The following is a 17864-nucleotide window of genomic DNA, read 5'->3' as shown; positions in this document are numbered from 1 at the left end:
TCCACCTCTGGGTCCTCAGCTCACCACGAGGTCACAACACATGCAGAGCTAAACGTTCTTTGCTGTGTTGCTGTTCGTACTCTTATGAAGTAGATGTACAATGTTACGGGTCTTTGAATGAGAGTTTAGAATTTGATTTATGTAAGACCCTCCCTTTTTGGAGGAACACTTTGAAAATAGAATGTGGGAAGTACTGGGCCACATCTGTGCCGTGCGGGCGCATTTCAACCACCGAGGAGGTGAGCTGTCATCAGGGAGGGAGAAGGTGGTGGACTACTTCAAGGTGTAAGAAAAGAAGGGAAAGAGCCAAAATTATAAGGAGAAGTGGAAGGTGAGGAGAGCTTGCTCCTTTCTGTGTGGCAATTGTATAGGGGTGCTTTCAACTGAAAGCACTTTTGAGCTGGAATTCTGTGTTACGTTTATGAAGGCCTTTAGGTGCAACACTTTTTCCTTCTTTGTCAATCCTTTGCTGAAATGATGTGCCAAAATGCCAGAGAACCTTATCTTTTCTTAAGCTGTGTCTTTGGTAAAAAGCATCTTCCCTTGTATTAGTCTGTCCATTTAGCAGGAGCAATGACTATGCAGCAAGAGGACCCCATCAGCTGCAGTACAAGAAAGAATATGGCATTAGACCTGGCCGTCTTCCCACCCCACAACAGTAAACAATTTGAAATTGGTACTGCAAAAGAAGAAATAAATGTATTATCATTTGGAAATCTGCCCATTTTTAGAGAAAAAGTAAAGAATGAATGGTTAACACAGCCAATTTTAAGGAAGATAAATTTCCTTAATGGAGGCAAATAGCAAATATTCATTCCATTTGAACAGTCCAGTAGTGGTGATCTAATTTCTCTTTGCAACTGAGTCAGGCTGTGTAATTTTGTGTCTCCCATTAAGTAAAATGGCAGCAAATGGGAGAAGTGTTCCTCCACTGAGATAGTTCTTGTAGATGAGTTCTTCAACATGAATTGGGTAATTCTCTTTTTCCTCCCTTGCTGTACCTAGTTTATCTTTCTGGAAGATCAGCATTTTTCCCATTACTCATAATGTAACAAGTTCTAAAGAAATAGATTGTAAAGTTTGAATTTGAATAATGTCTTAATGACTTCTAAAGGTTAATTATGAAGATACTACTTTAGAAGGAAAGATAGAAGTCTTTTTTCATTTTCCTTCTGTCCTTCAGCATCTTTTGTTGAGATGGAAAACCAAGTCAGCCACTGCTTCCTGTAGTTTAGAAACAGTTTAAAAGTTGGAGTCCCTGCTTGGACTGAGTTTGGTGCTGAGGTGTAAGGGCAAGGAACCATTGTTAAAATTCTTTATCAAAGAAACATGCTGTGATTTTGATATATACTTACTTTCATAGAATAATAAGTGGAAGACCTTTGTCTGTTTACAGAATGCTTCTATCGAAAACCAGTAATACTGTCACTTTCTATTTCTTTTCCTGAGAAATATTAATGTCATCCCCCTTGTCTGCTACTGTCTTGCCCTGTTTCAAACCACCTGCGAGATGACATCGGAAGCCCTCTCAAAGTGGAACGTTTTGCAATAGTTTTATAGTAAGAGGTATTCTGTGGTTTTTCTTGAGCGTGTTCAGCTGTCTGTGGCATTAGAATATATGCTAATATGCCATTATCATTTTCCACTTAAGAAAGGTGACAAGTAATACAGTCTTTCTTTCTTTCCTGGCATCTGTTACTGGTTGCTTTATTTGTAGCCCTCTATATTTCTTTACAGTCACTGATATTTGTTTTGCCGCACAGCTGAATTTCAGTTAACCAACCAATAAATTAACTGTTTGAAAAGTTGCAGGCTCAGCATTTACTATTTATGCAAAAAGGCCATTTAGTAGGAAAGATGTGTGAATTGGTATTTAAACTGTACAGAATCAACAGCCTGAAGACAGCAAGTTTGAGCGTAACCTCTCAGAAAAAGCATGGAGCTAGGACACTGGGAATATGGATTCCATTTCTTGATCTGTCCCTGGCCTGGTGGGATTTCTTCTGCCTCAGTTATTTTAGCTGTATAATGAAGATAACTGTCCTGTTGTCCTTGGTAGAGCTGAGAACTGTTTTTGAAGTATTGTGGAAAGACAAGATACTATAAGGAGTAATTTAAATAAATCATTCAATATGTAATTTTTAGAACAGATGAAAGAGAACAGGGGAAAACATGAAAAATTAAATAGTTTGATCTTGATTTCACAGGACTTTTACATTTGTGTAACTTCATGGTCTTTATTATAATTACTGCCTCTTGCACCAGTTTGGCAGAGAGCAGAATCCAGTCGGTCTTTTTTTTTTCTTTTGCTCACAGGTTCTTAAAACAGTCTTCAGTTTGAAGGGACTATGTCTCCTAAAAGCTGATGGACTCTGGAAAAATACTGATGTTCTGAAAGCAGTGGCTCCGCTTTTGAAACAGACGATATTGTCCTAGTCTGCAGGAAATAAATACATTGCACAAGAGTTCACTGAGAAATTAAATCATGAATACAAAAAAGGAATTTAATTCTGAACTTGAATAAAAAAGTTGTTCTTTATAAAATCTGAGCAAAAAAAAAAATTAGACATAGGGGCATGTCAGAACAAGGCAGCACTTCTGAATAGGTACAAGGTGAACAGACTGAAAAATTAAAATGAAGAACAAAATTCAAGCCAAGAAGGAGCAAAGGAAGGAAGGAAGCAAGGAAAAAAACTCCAGTGGTCCCTAGATCAGTCAGAAGACTTTCAAAAACTCACCTCAAATAAAACAGTATTTTTTTTCTTATTTGAAAAAAATCACAATTTTTAATTTTAGATTTTTCAAAAGAAAATATTCTCACAGGTGTATTTTTTAAGCTTTTTTGATTTTTGTCAAGAAACTTTTTTTTTTCTCCTTGTCAAAACAATTTTCAGGCAGCTCTGAACACAGGCAGGAGACAACTTCTGTAGTGTTTGTTTAGGTAGAAAGTAAACGTTGAAGACTTGAAAGGCAACACTTTGTTCAAGTGGAGTGCAGTGCAAGGACGACCAATGTGCAGTTGACGGACGCTCCTAAAATCAGTGAATAAACCACCAGAAAGCTCTGAGTGTGCAAGGATAGTAAAGGCTGTTGCCTGGACTGGCTACAGATACATTCTCCTGCTTTTTATTTTCACTGCATCCAATACAGCAGTAGGCAGCTTTATGAAGTGAAGTAGCTAAAAGGCATGGTTGTATCAGCTGTGAAGTCACTGTAGGAAACACGCAGTGGTGTAAAACTCGTTAGGAGTACTGTTAGCTCCTAGGAGTAAAGGAGCTAACAGTAATGTATAGGTACTGATTGTTGATAATTTTGAAAGCAGGAAGGGATTGAGTTTCTCTTGCCTGATTCTAGATATCGTCTAAAGTAGACACCTGAGCCCTTTAATAGGCAATGGAGAGAGATAAAACTTCCAAAGCATCACTTATGCTGGCCTAAGACAGGAGCTGCCAGAGAATGAATCACTCACCGCAGGCGCTTTGGGAGGAGAAGAGACTTTCTGAGGGAGAGCAGACACTGGGAAACGCTCTGCTTCCAAAGCATTTGCTGTCTGAAAAGCCCGTCCTGCTGCAGTGTGTGTGTAAGCTTTACATCTGAGAGCAGTTGAATGCAAGCCCATGAAATTGCTTACATAGGTAAAATAAGTAAGTACAGCAGTCTGGTCCTGACAGATAAGACGGACCATCTTCAAGAAAAAACATAATACTTCTTCGGGTAAGGCATGGGTCTTTCCTGTCAGATCCATGTTCTTCGGAAAATTATATCCTCCTTTTGCAGGACGATGAATGTGAGCATCTAGTAGATCTCTATTCCATTTTAAACTCGATACTGTGCTTCTCAAATATAGTTAATAAGTATATGCATCTAGTGCTGTCCAGAAAATACAGTTCTTTATTGAATTTGCTTGGTACGTTATGAGCTCTGGACTCACACCGCTGTTTGAAATATGCTGAGGGAGAAGATATAAAATCCAGTTCTTCTGACCCCCTTGTCTAGCGAATATTAGACAACTGTCTTCTATCAGGGGATTTGCATGATGTCACAGTTGCTTTCCCATGTATCTTTTTCTGCTCATAAATAGATATTCTTAAGCAGTAGCCACTCTGTGAATGGCTTAATGAAGCAAGTCACCGTGTCCGAAGCAGAAAGAGAACCCACAGTCCCTCCATGAGAGGATGCTCCTGCAGGATGTTGGGAAGTCGTGTAGACATGCTGTAATTAATTTGTGCATTCTTCTATAGCATTAAACAGCTGTTATTACAGAAGGACATGGATTTCTGCCCAGGTAGCACTCATGGTAAAAGATGAGCACACAGATTGCGGCAGTAAACTCATGTGATACGCAACCTTATGTTTCAATGTCTGTAGTTTTGCACTTGTGAAACTGAAGCCTTTTCAAGCCGGTGAGTTGCCAGCTCTCCCATTGCACTGGTGGCATAGAATTTCCTCCAGAAAACACTCCTTCCAGCCGCTCTGAGAGAAATTGTGATGACTAGGAAAGGAGTTAGAGAAGTGTCTGAAAGAAATTCTTCAAAATGGCCATCCACAATGTTGTTAAATATTATTAAGCCTGTGAGACAAAGATACAGAGCCAGAAAATTGTATCTTTGACTACTGTTGGTACTCAAGTGAACCCAATAGTTACGTTCCATAAACTAGGCAAAGCATGGCCTCCCTAGATTTTTCCGTGGAAAAAGCAATGCCTTTGAGGAGTGTTCATATTATTATTTTATGGCCATTTGAAAACAATCATTAGTGTATCAGTTTGTACTGAGGCTCATGTCATTGCTCTTGAGTAGACAGGTCTACTCATTTTGTATTCTCTTGAATTCAGGGGGATATCGTTTGATTTCAGTTGGAGGTAACCCGTGATTTTATTAAGTCAAAGCATGATCATGTTTTTCTGGAATACAAAGGGAAAAACTAGCATCTTTAAATGAATTGCAAAATTGTAAATATACTTAATGGTTACCAGTCACTATTGAGAAGAACGGGCACAAGTCTGTCAGATGAATGCTCAGGTACTATACAGATCTCTAAATGTAGTGTAAATTCTAGCAGACTGGCAGAGTTTACCACACTTTTAGGCCGACTTTAGGTCCTGTATTTCTTGGTGTACTAAAAGGTCCTGAAACACAAGCCAGGAGCTCTTGGTGTCTGTTCTCTGTGCGGACAACTAAAATCAGATATGTGATAGTTGCTCTCCAGCTGTAAGAATTTCCCATTCCTTCTACCTCAGGTATGTACTTCAGAGCAGAATAAACTCTACTGGGACATAATGGGCTGAAGCGAAATAGCACGAGCCCAGTCTCAGAAAAGGTCTTTTGCTCATGCAGAAGGCACTGGTACTTAGCTGAGACAGTGGAGACTGCCTGACAGGTTGCAATTACTTCTGCCAAGTGCACCAGGCTGCGTTCTGAACCTTTGCTTAATGGGGGCAGATCTGTTCTGAGTTATAAAAAATAAAATAAAACTGCCTCAGGTCACAGATATGACAGTATCTGTGCTTCTAATCAGGTTTCACCTTCAGCAGCAGGTTTTGCGTATTCATCCTACATGAACCTCAAAATGAGCTGAATTTCCTTTATAAAAAAACACGGTAATGGAATAAATCTCAGCTTTAGTTTCCATGAACTCCAAGACAGAATTACCACTCCAGCTGATTGCGCATGCCAGGTATACTCTCCTAAGAGTTTCCTTCAGTGTATCTGTAGCAAAAAGACAAGTTATGAAATAAGATTCCACTTTGCAGTCTCTGTATCATGCTTTTTTGTGCTATAGCACATTGTTTTTGCAGCACACACTAATATACATCTAGAATAATATTCAATTAGGCTAATAGTTGCTGCTTACATTGTTCTGTAAGAATCGGTGATTAAGAACCTCTGTGTATGGTTCAAACTACATTAATTAATTTCTCCTGCAGAAAATATATGCCTGCCTGTTCTTCCTTTGGGATCCCAATATGAAGTAAAGCTATTATGCAGGTAAACAAAGGAGATAAAGGATGACCTTTAACTTTGACACGATAGCCTGCAGTATTTCTGATTTGCCATCTGTCATAATGGATCACTCCCAATAACAATATGCTGGATAAGAAGCTGAAATGAGGAAACAGCCAGAGACAGAGGAAGGTTGGAGGGCAGCAGGAATGACCTTCTAGCAACACGTGTGCTTGTCAGGGCAGGAGGACTCGTGTGCCGTTACACTTTAGGCCCCCCCTCTGACACCTGAAAACTTGGTAAACAGCTGATTCCACAATGGCTCCACGGCAATGATATTTGCAGAATAAAGAATTGGCCGTTGTTCGGCCCTTTATTAGGACTTGTAACTCCTTTCACATGCACAGCTTCTGCGGACTTGTGGCAAGTCCTGGGTAGGCAGGATTGCTAGTTCAGCCCACAAATAACGACTGATCAGCCATCTGCCAAAGCAGCTAGCAGCACTCCTGCTGGCATTACTGTGGGGCGTGAAGTGGACTGACTGTATATGAATGTAAGGAGGAAAAAGGGACAAAGAACAATGCAAGTTTATGTTTTCTAATGTTTCATAAACATAATCCCAGTTGTTAGTTCTCACCATTGGGTGACAAAATGGTATCTTACCTGATATAATGGTGAAAAATATAAATAGCTTTCTAGCAACCTGGCTTCATTAATATGTATTGGAAACCTAAAATGGTATTCAGCTATGAAGGGGAAAAAGTACAGAATTGCTTTGGATTATAATAATTTCAGCAAAGCATCTAATTTATATATTAAGCTTACTTAATGGACTTATATTGCCTTGCTCTTTGATCTGCGGAAAAGGTGGTGAATAATTTATCAAATAAAAAAACCTCCCCTAGCCCAGCCCACACGTCACAATCTGCCCTATAATTTACATTTTTTAAGAGATGCCGTTTCCAGGCAGGAAAACTGGTTCCTAAAGATTCCTTCTAATATTACAAATGTATTTTCATGAGGTACACTCTGGGGAAAAAAATAATAATGAAGGAATGCAATTCTGCAGACAAATGTTTCAGCTCTATGCCTTCTTCACTGAAGACAGTCATTTCAACTAAATGCCAAAAGGCATTTAGCTGTAGCATTTGTCAGTGGAATAGGGTTGGCTTTAGGTTTCCCTCCTGATTTACAATTGAGTGTTTATTGGGTTTACTGTACTGTAGCATGTTTTGTTAACCTCTGAAAAAACACATCCAGCTTGTGCATTAATCACAAGGATGATATCTGTCACAGTAAACTGGGTCGGCGTGAGGCTTTTGTGCCCCGCCATACTTCATGGAAAGGATGCTGGCTGCTCCCGCAGGGGCAGGAGAGATGTGCTGGTGGCTTTGGGCTGGGGTCTAGATAACCTGTGCCCAGCTCCTGGCTCCTGAGAAGGTTTCCTGTGAGACACATAATCTATTTCTCCATGTCTTTATTTTGCGACCAGAAGAGTGGCAGGAAACCGTGTCATGTCGGCTCACAGTAGGTGGGTGAGCTGCCATGGAATCACATGCCTAAGGAGGATTTAGGTCAGTGTGGTCTTGTTTAAAGCCTAATTATTGGGAACTTTGTGCCTGGAGTTCTTCAGTCGTGAACCTATTGCAGTCATTCCTGCTTCTGGTCACATACATAGCTAACAGCGGTGTTGGTAATCACAGCTTTGTCATGACTCTTGATACGTGTCCCGTTCACATTTCCCTCCATTTGTCCAAAGCAATGAGTTGTCAAACATTTACTATGACTGTACACAGGTTTATTCATATTTAAATAAAGCCATTATCCTGGCCTTGAGTTTCAGTAGTTTTCTGTTCTTCCTCTTGAGTATTTCTCTCAGTAGTGCCATCTAATCAGCTTTAGGTTTTAATTAAACAGCTGTCATTTGCTTCCTAGTTCTGTTGCGACCTCATGTTGTATTAAATTTTAATTTAGCCTAGGCTGGATAAGAAGTAGATTCCTTCAGACAACAAAGAAACGCTATTAGCAGGTTACAGTTGTAATTAAGAAGAGCTCTGCTGAAGTGCTAATGCATTCAGGTAGAGAGAAGGAGCTGGAGATAAACACACATAATTATTATTCAGGGATAGAGCCTGCAATATGAATGCGTAGCTTCCACCCAGGCTGCTTGAATTGAAGGTTTTGGTCAAGATCTGGCAGCTGAAACCCTCGACAAAAGAAATAGGAAGGGATTCCCAGTTTTTCACCCAGGATCTTGCAGCGTCAGCAGTTAGAGGTTTGTGCTGGTGGTCCCTGGGCCTTGTTCCAGATGTTTCACTGATGCTGTGCCATGCGGGAGGACCTGCCTATGTAAATCAACATTATTACCCCTCTCTACATTTCAGATGCTGTTAGTAATAACCAACACAGGTATCTTAAATTCAGTAACACTTTTTTTTCTGCAGTAAACCCTACCATGGAAATATAAAACAAGCCTAACAGAATTTAGATGAAATGCTATTACTTGTTGAAGATGCACTAAAAAAAAAGAAGTCTGTTTATAAATCTAATGGACAGTCAATTAGTTCAGTTCTGGCTTCATATTTCTTCCTCAGAGGAAATATATTTTTTCAGTCTATAAACAGCCAGCTCTTAAAAAGGTCTTTACACAGCCTATTATACTTGTGTAACACTCGATCCAAGGTATCAGGCATCTGAAATATTGATTTATATAGTAGAATTGCTTACCAGTGAAGTGTAGTTTTTGTCAAGCAGCACCAGCTGATTAGCACGGTGGGCACCTGAACACGCTGGGAAGGAGGGAAGGTTCAGGACAGTGCTTGTGTCAAGAGCAGGATGAGCATATTTCAGAGTGACCCAACACACAGAGCATCCACAAATACCAGGGTTGTGAGGTGTCTAAGGCTTTTTCTCTCATGCTCATCTTCACAGGGAGTTTATGAAAGGAATGCAAATGTTTTATAAACTTTGCATTATCCCTTAGAGCATCAAAGTCTGACTTCAGCATGGTAGCTAAGCAGCACTTGGAGTTAAAAGGAGGCTAGACATTTTGTTTATCCTTTGTCACATATGAGGGTCAACACGAGGGTGATAACAACGAACAGTGCAAAAACCAAAGGAGAAATTAGTTGAGACCTTGGTTCCAAGTCCACCGAAGTCAAAAGAAGCCTTTCATCTATGACTTGGTAGGGCTTTGGATCAGACCGTAATTGCATACAAGTGCTGCCTGCCCCTGGCATGTAGGAGTTACATAGCTGTGCTGAGTGGCTTTTGAAGTGGAATTAGTCATGTGTTTGTGGTTTGTGACCTTGGCAAAAGTACTGTTTCCCGTGAAGAAGACTGTCTCTTGTGGAAGAATGGCTTAGAAATAGCATACTGGCAAACTGCTTTGTGGGAGCGTCTGGACACAGGACCACCATGTCTTCATCATATACCTGGCATATGTTCATACTGGATTGATGGCTTAGGATTTATGGGATATTTGCTGTTGGTTTGGTGAAATCTACCTACCTCTTCTCTGACATACTTGTGGATGAAGCACCCTCCGTTCCTCTTTGCCTGTCTTATGCACCTTCTTTCCACCTGAGGTCCATCTAATTGTTTTCTTTCACCTGGCAGTGCATTTTCTTCTTAGCTTTGTTCAAACCTCAGTCTTTGAAAAGGTTTTACAGTTGTTCTTTCACACTTCTACTTTTGTCACATACTTCTCTCTTTCCCAGTGTCCCTCCCTCATGGATGGCAGCTGGTTATAAATGAGCCCATTCAGCATAAACAAAAACTAGACAGTCATTAACTGTGTAAAACATCTGGTTTGTGCCTCACAGAGAACAGAACAAAGACAGTATATTTATTTCATGAGCATCTCTATTCAGGACAACACTTAAATGCTTAAATCACATTGAAGTCTAAGTGTCAAGTTGAGCACGTACTTTTAGTGCTGTTCTGAACAGAAATGGACTCAAGTACATGCTTAAAGGCTTTTCTGGAACATGACTGCCCATAAAGCTCTAGTAGACTGTATTAGTTAGCTGGCACTAGTGTTATTAGTACTTCAACTCATTTAATTCAGGGTGCTTTTTGTAGAAGTTTCCGAATATTGATTAATAATACATCTTAGTTGCAAGTATTTATTGGTCTTCTCCAGCTGTCCTTAGCTTGTGGTCAATGCCCATTATTTTCTATCAATCTAGCTAGCAGACAGAAGCAAATGATAGTGAATATATCTCCCTATGCAAGCTGCCATCAAATTTTTCACTAAAATCCATTTCTTCTTCCACCAATTCTAATAACGGAATTTAAAGTTACATTAGTTGGAAGCAACTTTTTTTTTTTTTTTTTTTTTACAACTGGCAAGCCATTAGTTTTATGGAAGTTGAAAAATGAAAAGGGGATTGATTCAAAGCAGTATTTCCTGTCGCAGGCTTTTTGAGAAGGCCAAACTGAACCTCTCTGCAAGCATAGATTGTTCCTTGCCCCGCATGTGTGTCACATTCTGGGCCTGCAGTAAGCGCTGCTTAAGCAGAGACAAGCTGCTCTGTAGGTGTTTGGAGGTTGTTCCCCTCCAGTCTGCATACCTGCTTACGCAAGGCAGGGACCTCTGAGGCAACTCATTTGGAGTAATTAATCAAACTGTAGCCATACTGAGACACAGAGGAAGGCTGTGTTAATGGAGCCATTAGAGTGCCAGCACTGTGAATTCATCAGGATTAGAGATAAACGTGGTAAAACATCTTTAGGTGGGATTTTGATGGGGAAAGATTAAAAAAATTGTATATGGATGGCATTGCTTAGTTTGTAATACCCTACCTCACGCGTAGTTTTTCTCAAGTATTTGTGTCCTGAAAAGGGAAAATGATCGACTTGCAACACTGTTATCTGGAACAGTAAGAAAGAAATCCTGTTATTGTAATCACTTCCCAAGTCACTGGCATGATCTGGGGTAAGGGGGTGGGAAGAGTCACTGACACCCTCTGGAGATCATACCTGAATAGCGCTGTGGTTCTCCCAAGCCGCAGATGTGCCTTCACACGTAATTGCATTACAGATTTCGTTGCCACAGCAGCCAAACCTGTAAATGGGCTCAAAAAGAGTAAATTCATATTTGTCAAAACCAGAACTTGCTAGTCCAGATGCAACTTTTGGATTAAGAAGTTGTTAAACCATTGACTGCAGGGAGCTGGCAGGGTGTGTGCAAGGAAGGGTCGCTCCTCTGCCCCACCCCTGTCAGAGGCAGGGTTTGGTTCATCAGTCCGGCCCCTGCAGCATGCTCATGGTTTTATGCTCCTCTAACGCCCATCCCTCTTGTGTGTGTGTGTGCATACAGGACACAGAAGTCCTTAACACGGCCATTCTGACGGGCAAAACGGTGTCTGTCCCGGTCAAGGTTGTTGCTGTGCAGGAGGATGGGTCTGTGGTCGACGTTTCAGACTCCACTGAGTGCAAATCAGCTGACGAAGACATCATAAAGGTAAGGCACCCACATGAGGTGGAGAACGGAGTTTTCACCCTTTTCTCCTCCGCCACCACCATATTGGCACCTGGCTCACATTCAGGTTTTTACATCAACCAGTTGTTTCACTGTCATGGCTGTTTCTGCTGTGGTGGGTTTTTTCCACTGCGCAGTGAGGAGAGTGGTCTCCAGAGGTTACGCAGGGTTAGCACGTTTCCATAGACTGATGCGGAGCCATTTGTGCTGGTGTGTCCATGTGGGAGAGAGGGCTGAGGATGCTGGAAGAGCAGTCCTAGTCTTTCTTCGCTGGCCAGCCAGTGCTGATGAGAAAGAACATGTTCTCTGATACGTCCCACTTGGGAAAAGTCAACTCCCCGCATAGGGAGCTTTGCTTTTGTGTGGCTTTTCTGCATCCATTATTTAATAATACTAATGCAGTATATTGTAACAGTGTGCAGCAAGGTTTCCTACATGCTTCTGACTTCATCACCTGCTTCCAGTCAGAAATTTCTTATAAGTAAAGATACTGAACCGTACCAAATCTGGAGGAGCATGATAGAGAATAGAAAATAACCATCTTATTGCAAAAATTCGTAAAACGAGAGCTGGGAGTTTTTAAACAATGTTGTGTTTTGTGGTGGGTTTGGTTTTTTTTTTAATGATTTGTTCAACTGGTTCTCCCCCCGTGACAGAGAGATGAAAATAGCATTAATGTGACTTTATGAAGACATTGACTGCGTGACTTCTGACACCATTGCACCGCTTTCAGCTTTTAGCTCATTACTAGTTTTAAGCATAAAAGAAATACTTTTGAATATATTTAATAGGTTTATTTGTTTTATCCTGTGGTTTGGGGGTGGTTTTTTCTTGTTTTAAATGTACTTAAGAATTGACTACAATGAATTCTTTATAAGCATGGGGTTTTTTTGTATTATTTATGAATTTCTTCCTAGAAAGATAGTTTCTTTGTCTCAGTTCCAGGGAAGTGCAGTATATTATATATAAATGCTATAAAAATAGGGTAGTATAGTTATCCTTTTTCCATAGTAATCCTGTAACCTGTAGATCTTACAATAAGCTTTCTTTGTAGTCTTCAGGAAACAAGTTCCTCCCCATATTTCCCAATTCCCCCAATTGCGTCATGTGTGAATGTATTCCAGACGTGAGCACTTCTTTAAGTTTTCTTCAGATTGCATTGGAGGAAACCCACATCCTTTACCTGTGTATGTTTAACCTATTATTATAACCTCTTTGTAGATAAGACTGCAAAGGTCCTAATAGCTAGCTTGTACTTTGTCAGATAAATTTTCATGTTGTTTAGCTGGCTAAAGAATTGCACACAGCAAAGCTATTTTTTTTTGAAGATGATATGCTGGAACAAAAAATTCACCATCTTATTTTTGACAACTCTGAATAAGCTTGTTACCAATTTTTGGAATAAATTACATCCTCTAAAAAACCCCAAAATTTCATTAGGTTTTAGATCCAACAACAAACAAATTCCTTTGCAGTTAAAGAGTGTGCAGAGCAACTGTACATTTTGTAGATATTCCGTCTTTCTGAGACCTACAAGTAGGGGAAGATGACATCATTTGATCCTAGGTAGCTATAGGAAAGGCAGGATGGGTTTGGGCAGAAGCCTTAGGCAACTTCTACTTGCTTCCAACTTTTTTCATTAAGATTTATCTCCATTTAACATGAAGGCAAACCATTCATAAATAAAATTCAGGTTATTGGGCAGAGGCATGTGTGCCATTGTATCCTCAGAGAAGTTGATAACTTGGGGCTTAGTTATGCAATAATGATGCCTAGCAGTTTTCAGACCTCAAAGCATTTTACAAAGGACATCAGCGTAATACTTTCTTTTTCATGAAAGTGACGGTTCCAATGTCTAGCCTCAGCCAGTGATGGAGGAGGTCTCTTGAGTCTCCAGCCTGTGCTCTACCTTCTGTATTTTCCCTTATCTATCAGATGGGGAAAGAAAAAAGTCGCGCCCTGGTTTTTGGCTAAGATAGAGTTAATTTTCACATGAAGCCGGGAGGGGACACAGCCAGGACAGGTGACCCAAACTAGGCAAAGGAGTATTCCATACCATATTGATGTCATATCACATGACATCATGCTCAGTATATAAAGGAGGCTGGCGGGGGAGGGAGGGTCGCTGCTCAGGGCTGGGCTGGGCATTGGGCTCTGGGGGTGTGCAAATTGCCTTGTGTATCACCTGCATATTCTGTTATAAGTACTGTTGTTGTTATTTCCCTCTCCCTTTGCTGTCCCAGTAAACTGTCCTTATCCCAATCCACGAATTTTACCTTTTTCTTCCAATTCTCCTCTCCATCCCACCAGTGGAGAGGGGTGAGCAAGCAGCAACGTGGTGCTCAGCTGCTAGCTGGGGCTAAACCATGACATCATATTTTCCTTTTCTGGAAGCCAAATTTCCTTTAAAGTCCTTACCAGAAGGAACATGAATGAATATCTTTGTTTATGACTAACTTGATTTTCAAAGGAACACACTCTCTTGATGAATTTTGCTATTCTTTTTTTGCTGTATATCTGATTAGTAGCTATTCTTTATCAGTTCACAATGAATTGTTCATATTATAAACTCAAGCACCAAGTTATATATCATCAACATACTGCTGAGATTGTCTTTTCTTTGCACTTCAGAAAACCAGATCCAGATCTAAAAGATGGTGTACATGGACTTTTGTTTCCATTAATAGAGTTTCTAGTATTTCTAGGACTTGCTGTAGTTAGAGAATACTGGACTGAAACAGATAGGAAAAGGTCAGAAAATTCCTCTTCCACTAATAAAATTAGTATCTGCAGACATCAGGGAGATGTTGTGTTTCAAAACACTGCCTGTTTAAAGTCCATTTAGTTCAATCAGCAGTTGTCCATACGGATATCCTGTCAAAGCTGGGCATGAAGTTGTTCTGGTTCCCAAATTTAAAAGGTCCACTGAAGCTGGCAACTAAATAAGACTTGACATGACCTCTGTGAGCAGAGACAAGATTTCCAGTTGCTGTTGTGGATTTATACACTTCAAGAAAGCAAAGCTCTTGCCCTTTGACCATCCTCCCTTCTTGCTTTTTCAAAACGGGTTGTATTTCTAGGTGGAATTAGACCGGTTCCAAAGTACCTTCAAGTTGATGAGTGTCCTCCCATTCCTTTCAGTGATCTGGATAGAGCAGACCAAAACATAGCCCAAAATTCTGCACAGGTTTTACAAGATTTGCACTCTAATTCCCCCTTTTTTTTGATAGTGACTAAGTTGGGTATAAACCAGGTCTTTGACTGCTCTGTGAAATTATTTGGGTATCAAACCACTGACAGAAGAGAATGCCTCCGGGACTCTTTCCCAGAACTGGTACCCAACTCTAATATATTGACTTAATGAACAAAAACAAGAGGTCTGAATTCGGTCTTCACTGAGTTCATCTTGCCTCGTCCTGGTCATAGAAAATGGGAGTAGTGTTATTTTTGTGAAAATTGCAGCATCCTTATAATGGATTTCAGTCGCAAATTACTGAGAGGTGCTCTCAGACTGAATGCTGTTCAGGCATAATTTCTAAACTGGAAATATATGTATTGGTTGCAAGATTGAATCCATAACAATTAATTAGCTGAGTTAAAATTTAGTACAGGGTTTATGTGCCTGTATTTTTTTCAGAAAAATGTATATTCCCTTTACAAGCCCCTTTGGTAAAGTCAGTATTGACTTTGTTTCCAAATTTGTGTTGCCTTTTCTGTATAGGTGGTACTGCTAAACCCTCTAATAAGAGTTGTCAGGCATTTTGGATGTAATTGCCTAATCTTAAGCTTCTTTTCACTGTTAATTCGGCCTTTATTGTTTCTTTGTAATTGGAGAGAGATATTCCATTTTTGGGGCAGAACAGAGTGTGTTGCATTCTTAACCTTTTATTTCTGTTTAATAGGTAATGATTTAATAGACAATTAATGGGACAATTCTTTGATCACTGCTGTAACACCATTATTTTCAATTAAGACGCAATGAATTGAAGCTAGTTTAAATAAAAACAGACCTTGGCCCAGGCTATTATGTGTTTATACAAAACGTGCTTCTCTGGGCAGCTACCTAGCTATCACCTTGATATAAATACTACTCAGAGATGGTCAAATAGATAGATGATGTACAGGTGATTTATTTGCAGACAGGAGATGTGAATCTTTCCTATTCTAAGCCATATATTCCCTCAGCCTAACAGTTTAATAGCTTCCCAGCAAGAGAATATTTCAGTCCACATTTTTCAAAGCCTACCTAATTAATGGTAAATATAATGAAACACACCTATTACTTTTTGACCTTGCAGTTTCTGACCTTAGCATGACTTGATCCTGAAAGGAATCTCACAGGTAAACTTGCTCAGTTCAGCTACAGTCCCCGGTCCCTACAATTGCTGGTCCGTACAGTTGGACAAAGGTTGCAATACTGACCAACGCTTTTAACATGAACTGGCTACCCTCTAAAAATTTTTGATGGAAACATTACTGTAAGTCAGTGAAACTCTTCTGCTTATTCCATTATTGAAAAGGAACATTTAATGCTGTTGGCATTCGAGGGAAAAGATTTGCTTTATGATTAAGGCACTGAAATGCTTTTCAGCATTAATTTCCATATCTCTTGCTGATCTCCTGTGTGACTGTGGGTAAATCACTCATTCCCCTTGGAATCTCGCTTCCTTATCTGCAAACAAGGTGGAGAAATACATCCTTTTCCCAGCCTCAGCCTGCCTTATATAGTTTCTGAAGCTACTGTTGACTTTGAATGGACAAAATCCTTATCTCCACTAGAGTCTCATTAACTTCAGTGGTCTTCTGCCACGGACTCACTTGAAGGACTTCTCTCCCCGTGTCCCACTTTTCCTGCAAACCACAGCTAAATAGGGTTGTGAAGCTGAAAAGAAAGATGTGGTGCAAACTTGATAGAATTTATGCACAAATTATTCAGCTACTCTGGTGATGGACAGAACACTGAGAGATAAAGGAGCTGTAGGCACGGTGGGATGAACCTTCCTATATGTATGCTGAACCAGGGGGTCTCAGTCTTCACAGGTGGGGAAAAAAGCCTTGAAAAAAAGATGAAAACAGTTGTACCATGGCAAGGACCTCCTTTGCTCATCCATCCTGCCAGGATGTATAAGCACTGCTGAAGTTTTCCTGGCCTGTTACAGTGGGTTTCACTTGCTCCCCACTGGCCTTCAAGCCACAGTTAGAGGGAAATAAAGAGTTAGACCAATATCAGTGATGGAGGGAACACCTTGAGACGGTTGTATTACAGGGGGAAGTCTAACCTAAGGGGCTTTGGCACAGTCAGTCTTTACAGCTGCTTAGAAGCTCCAAGCAACGTCCACATGCTCCTTTTTCCTCCCTGTAAAAGTGCCTTTAAAAGCCCGAACCATAGTAATTTCACATGAAGAAAAATTCTGAAAACATTGTAGTTACATGGTAGTCATAAACATCACCTTCAAAGCAGCATCAAGTGAGGAAATTATAATGAGGACAGCTTCTTAGTCCAAATGTTTATCTCAGTAGTGTGCAAATGAAAGGGACACAGCTGCCCAATTAATTCATTCTTCGATTAGTCATATTTTCATGTCCTTTGCAAGTTACGCAGAAATTGACTGATGGTTCAAATTAATCTCTGCAGTAATTCAAATGGCTGCCATGGAGTTACACCATAGACTAATTTAGCCTAATTTTTTTGTACCAGAAAGGACCCTCAATTGAACAGAAGGGAGTCAGAGGGCCTCATCCTGCCCATTTCTGCCCACGTGTAGAGTGCAACAGAAACAGGCTCAACGTGCCCCGGCAGGGCATACATTAAGAACAATGGTGCTTCGATAATATACCATGAACTCCATCTGTGCGAGAATGCACTTTTCTTGTTAGCTTGCTAGAGGAAAGCACTTCAATGAATTATTTTTCACCTTTTCATAATTTCCTGTCTAATTATAATGAAAGTAAAATTCAAACCATTCCCACCCCCTACTTTTCTAACACAAACCTTATCTTGAACTCTCCATAATTAATGTTAAAACAATAGAAGACCTAATTTTCCTAGCAGCAGTCAGCTAGGCTTTATCTAATGTGCAGTAAAAATAGTGTAAGAAAGGCAGGAGAGGTAATAGCTAAAATAGATTGAGTTTGAGGAAGGTTCTTCCCTCTTCCAGACAAAGAGCAGGTGAGTAACTCAGGACCTTATTCAACAACGCTGGGCACAGTGATCTCTAACCCCAGCACAGTAACTGCTACAAGGAACCACGGGGGAAAAAAATAAAACCAAACAAGGGAAAGGGAGGGATACTGTGGTTCTCCAGTTTAGATTACACTGAATTTTTGGGAACAATTCCTTGCTGCAGACTCATAGCACATTCTTAGGACAATTTACAGAAAGAAACGCCTGCCTGGAGTTGTTAACTACAACTATTTATGCAGGAGCTCTGAAAACA

General features: G+C 40.2%; 1 protein-coding gene across 1 annotated transcript in view; it reads left to right on the top strand.

The window, feature by feature from the left end:
• The window catches only part of LOC129213929 (transmembrane protein 132B-like), a 255465-nt gene that overhangs the window by 195365 nt on the left and 42236 nt on the right, over window positions 1–17864 (top strand). Inside the window, exon 5 of the mRNA XM_054844788.1 lies at window positions 11266–11409. Within this exon, the coding sequence (XP_054700763.1) occupies window positions 11266–11409 (144 nt within the window). The remainder of the gene's footprint in view (window positions 1–11265; window positions 11410–17864) is intronic.

The sequence above is a fragment of the Grus americana genome, chromosome 16 (genome assembly GCF_028858705.1).
Source record: "Grus americana isolate bGruAme1 chromosome 16, bGruAme1.mat, whole genome shotgun sequence".
Taxonomy (NCBI): domain Eukaryota; kingdom Metazoa; phylum Chordata; class Aves; order Gruiformes; family Gruidae; genus Grus; species Grus americana.
Note: the sequence above shows the minus strand (reverse complement) of the source record. Positions and strands in the feature narration are given on the sequence as shown.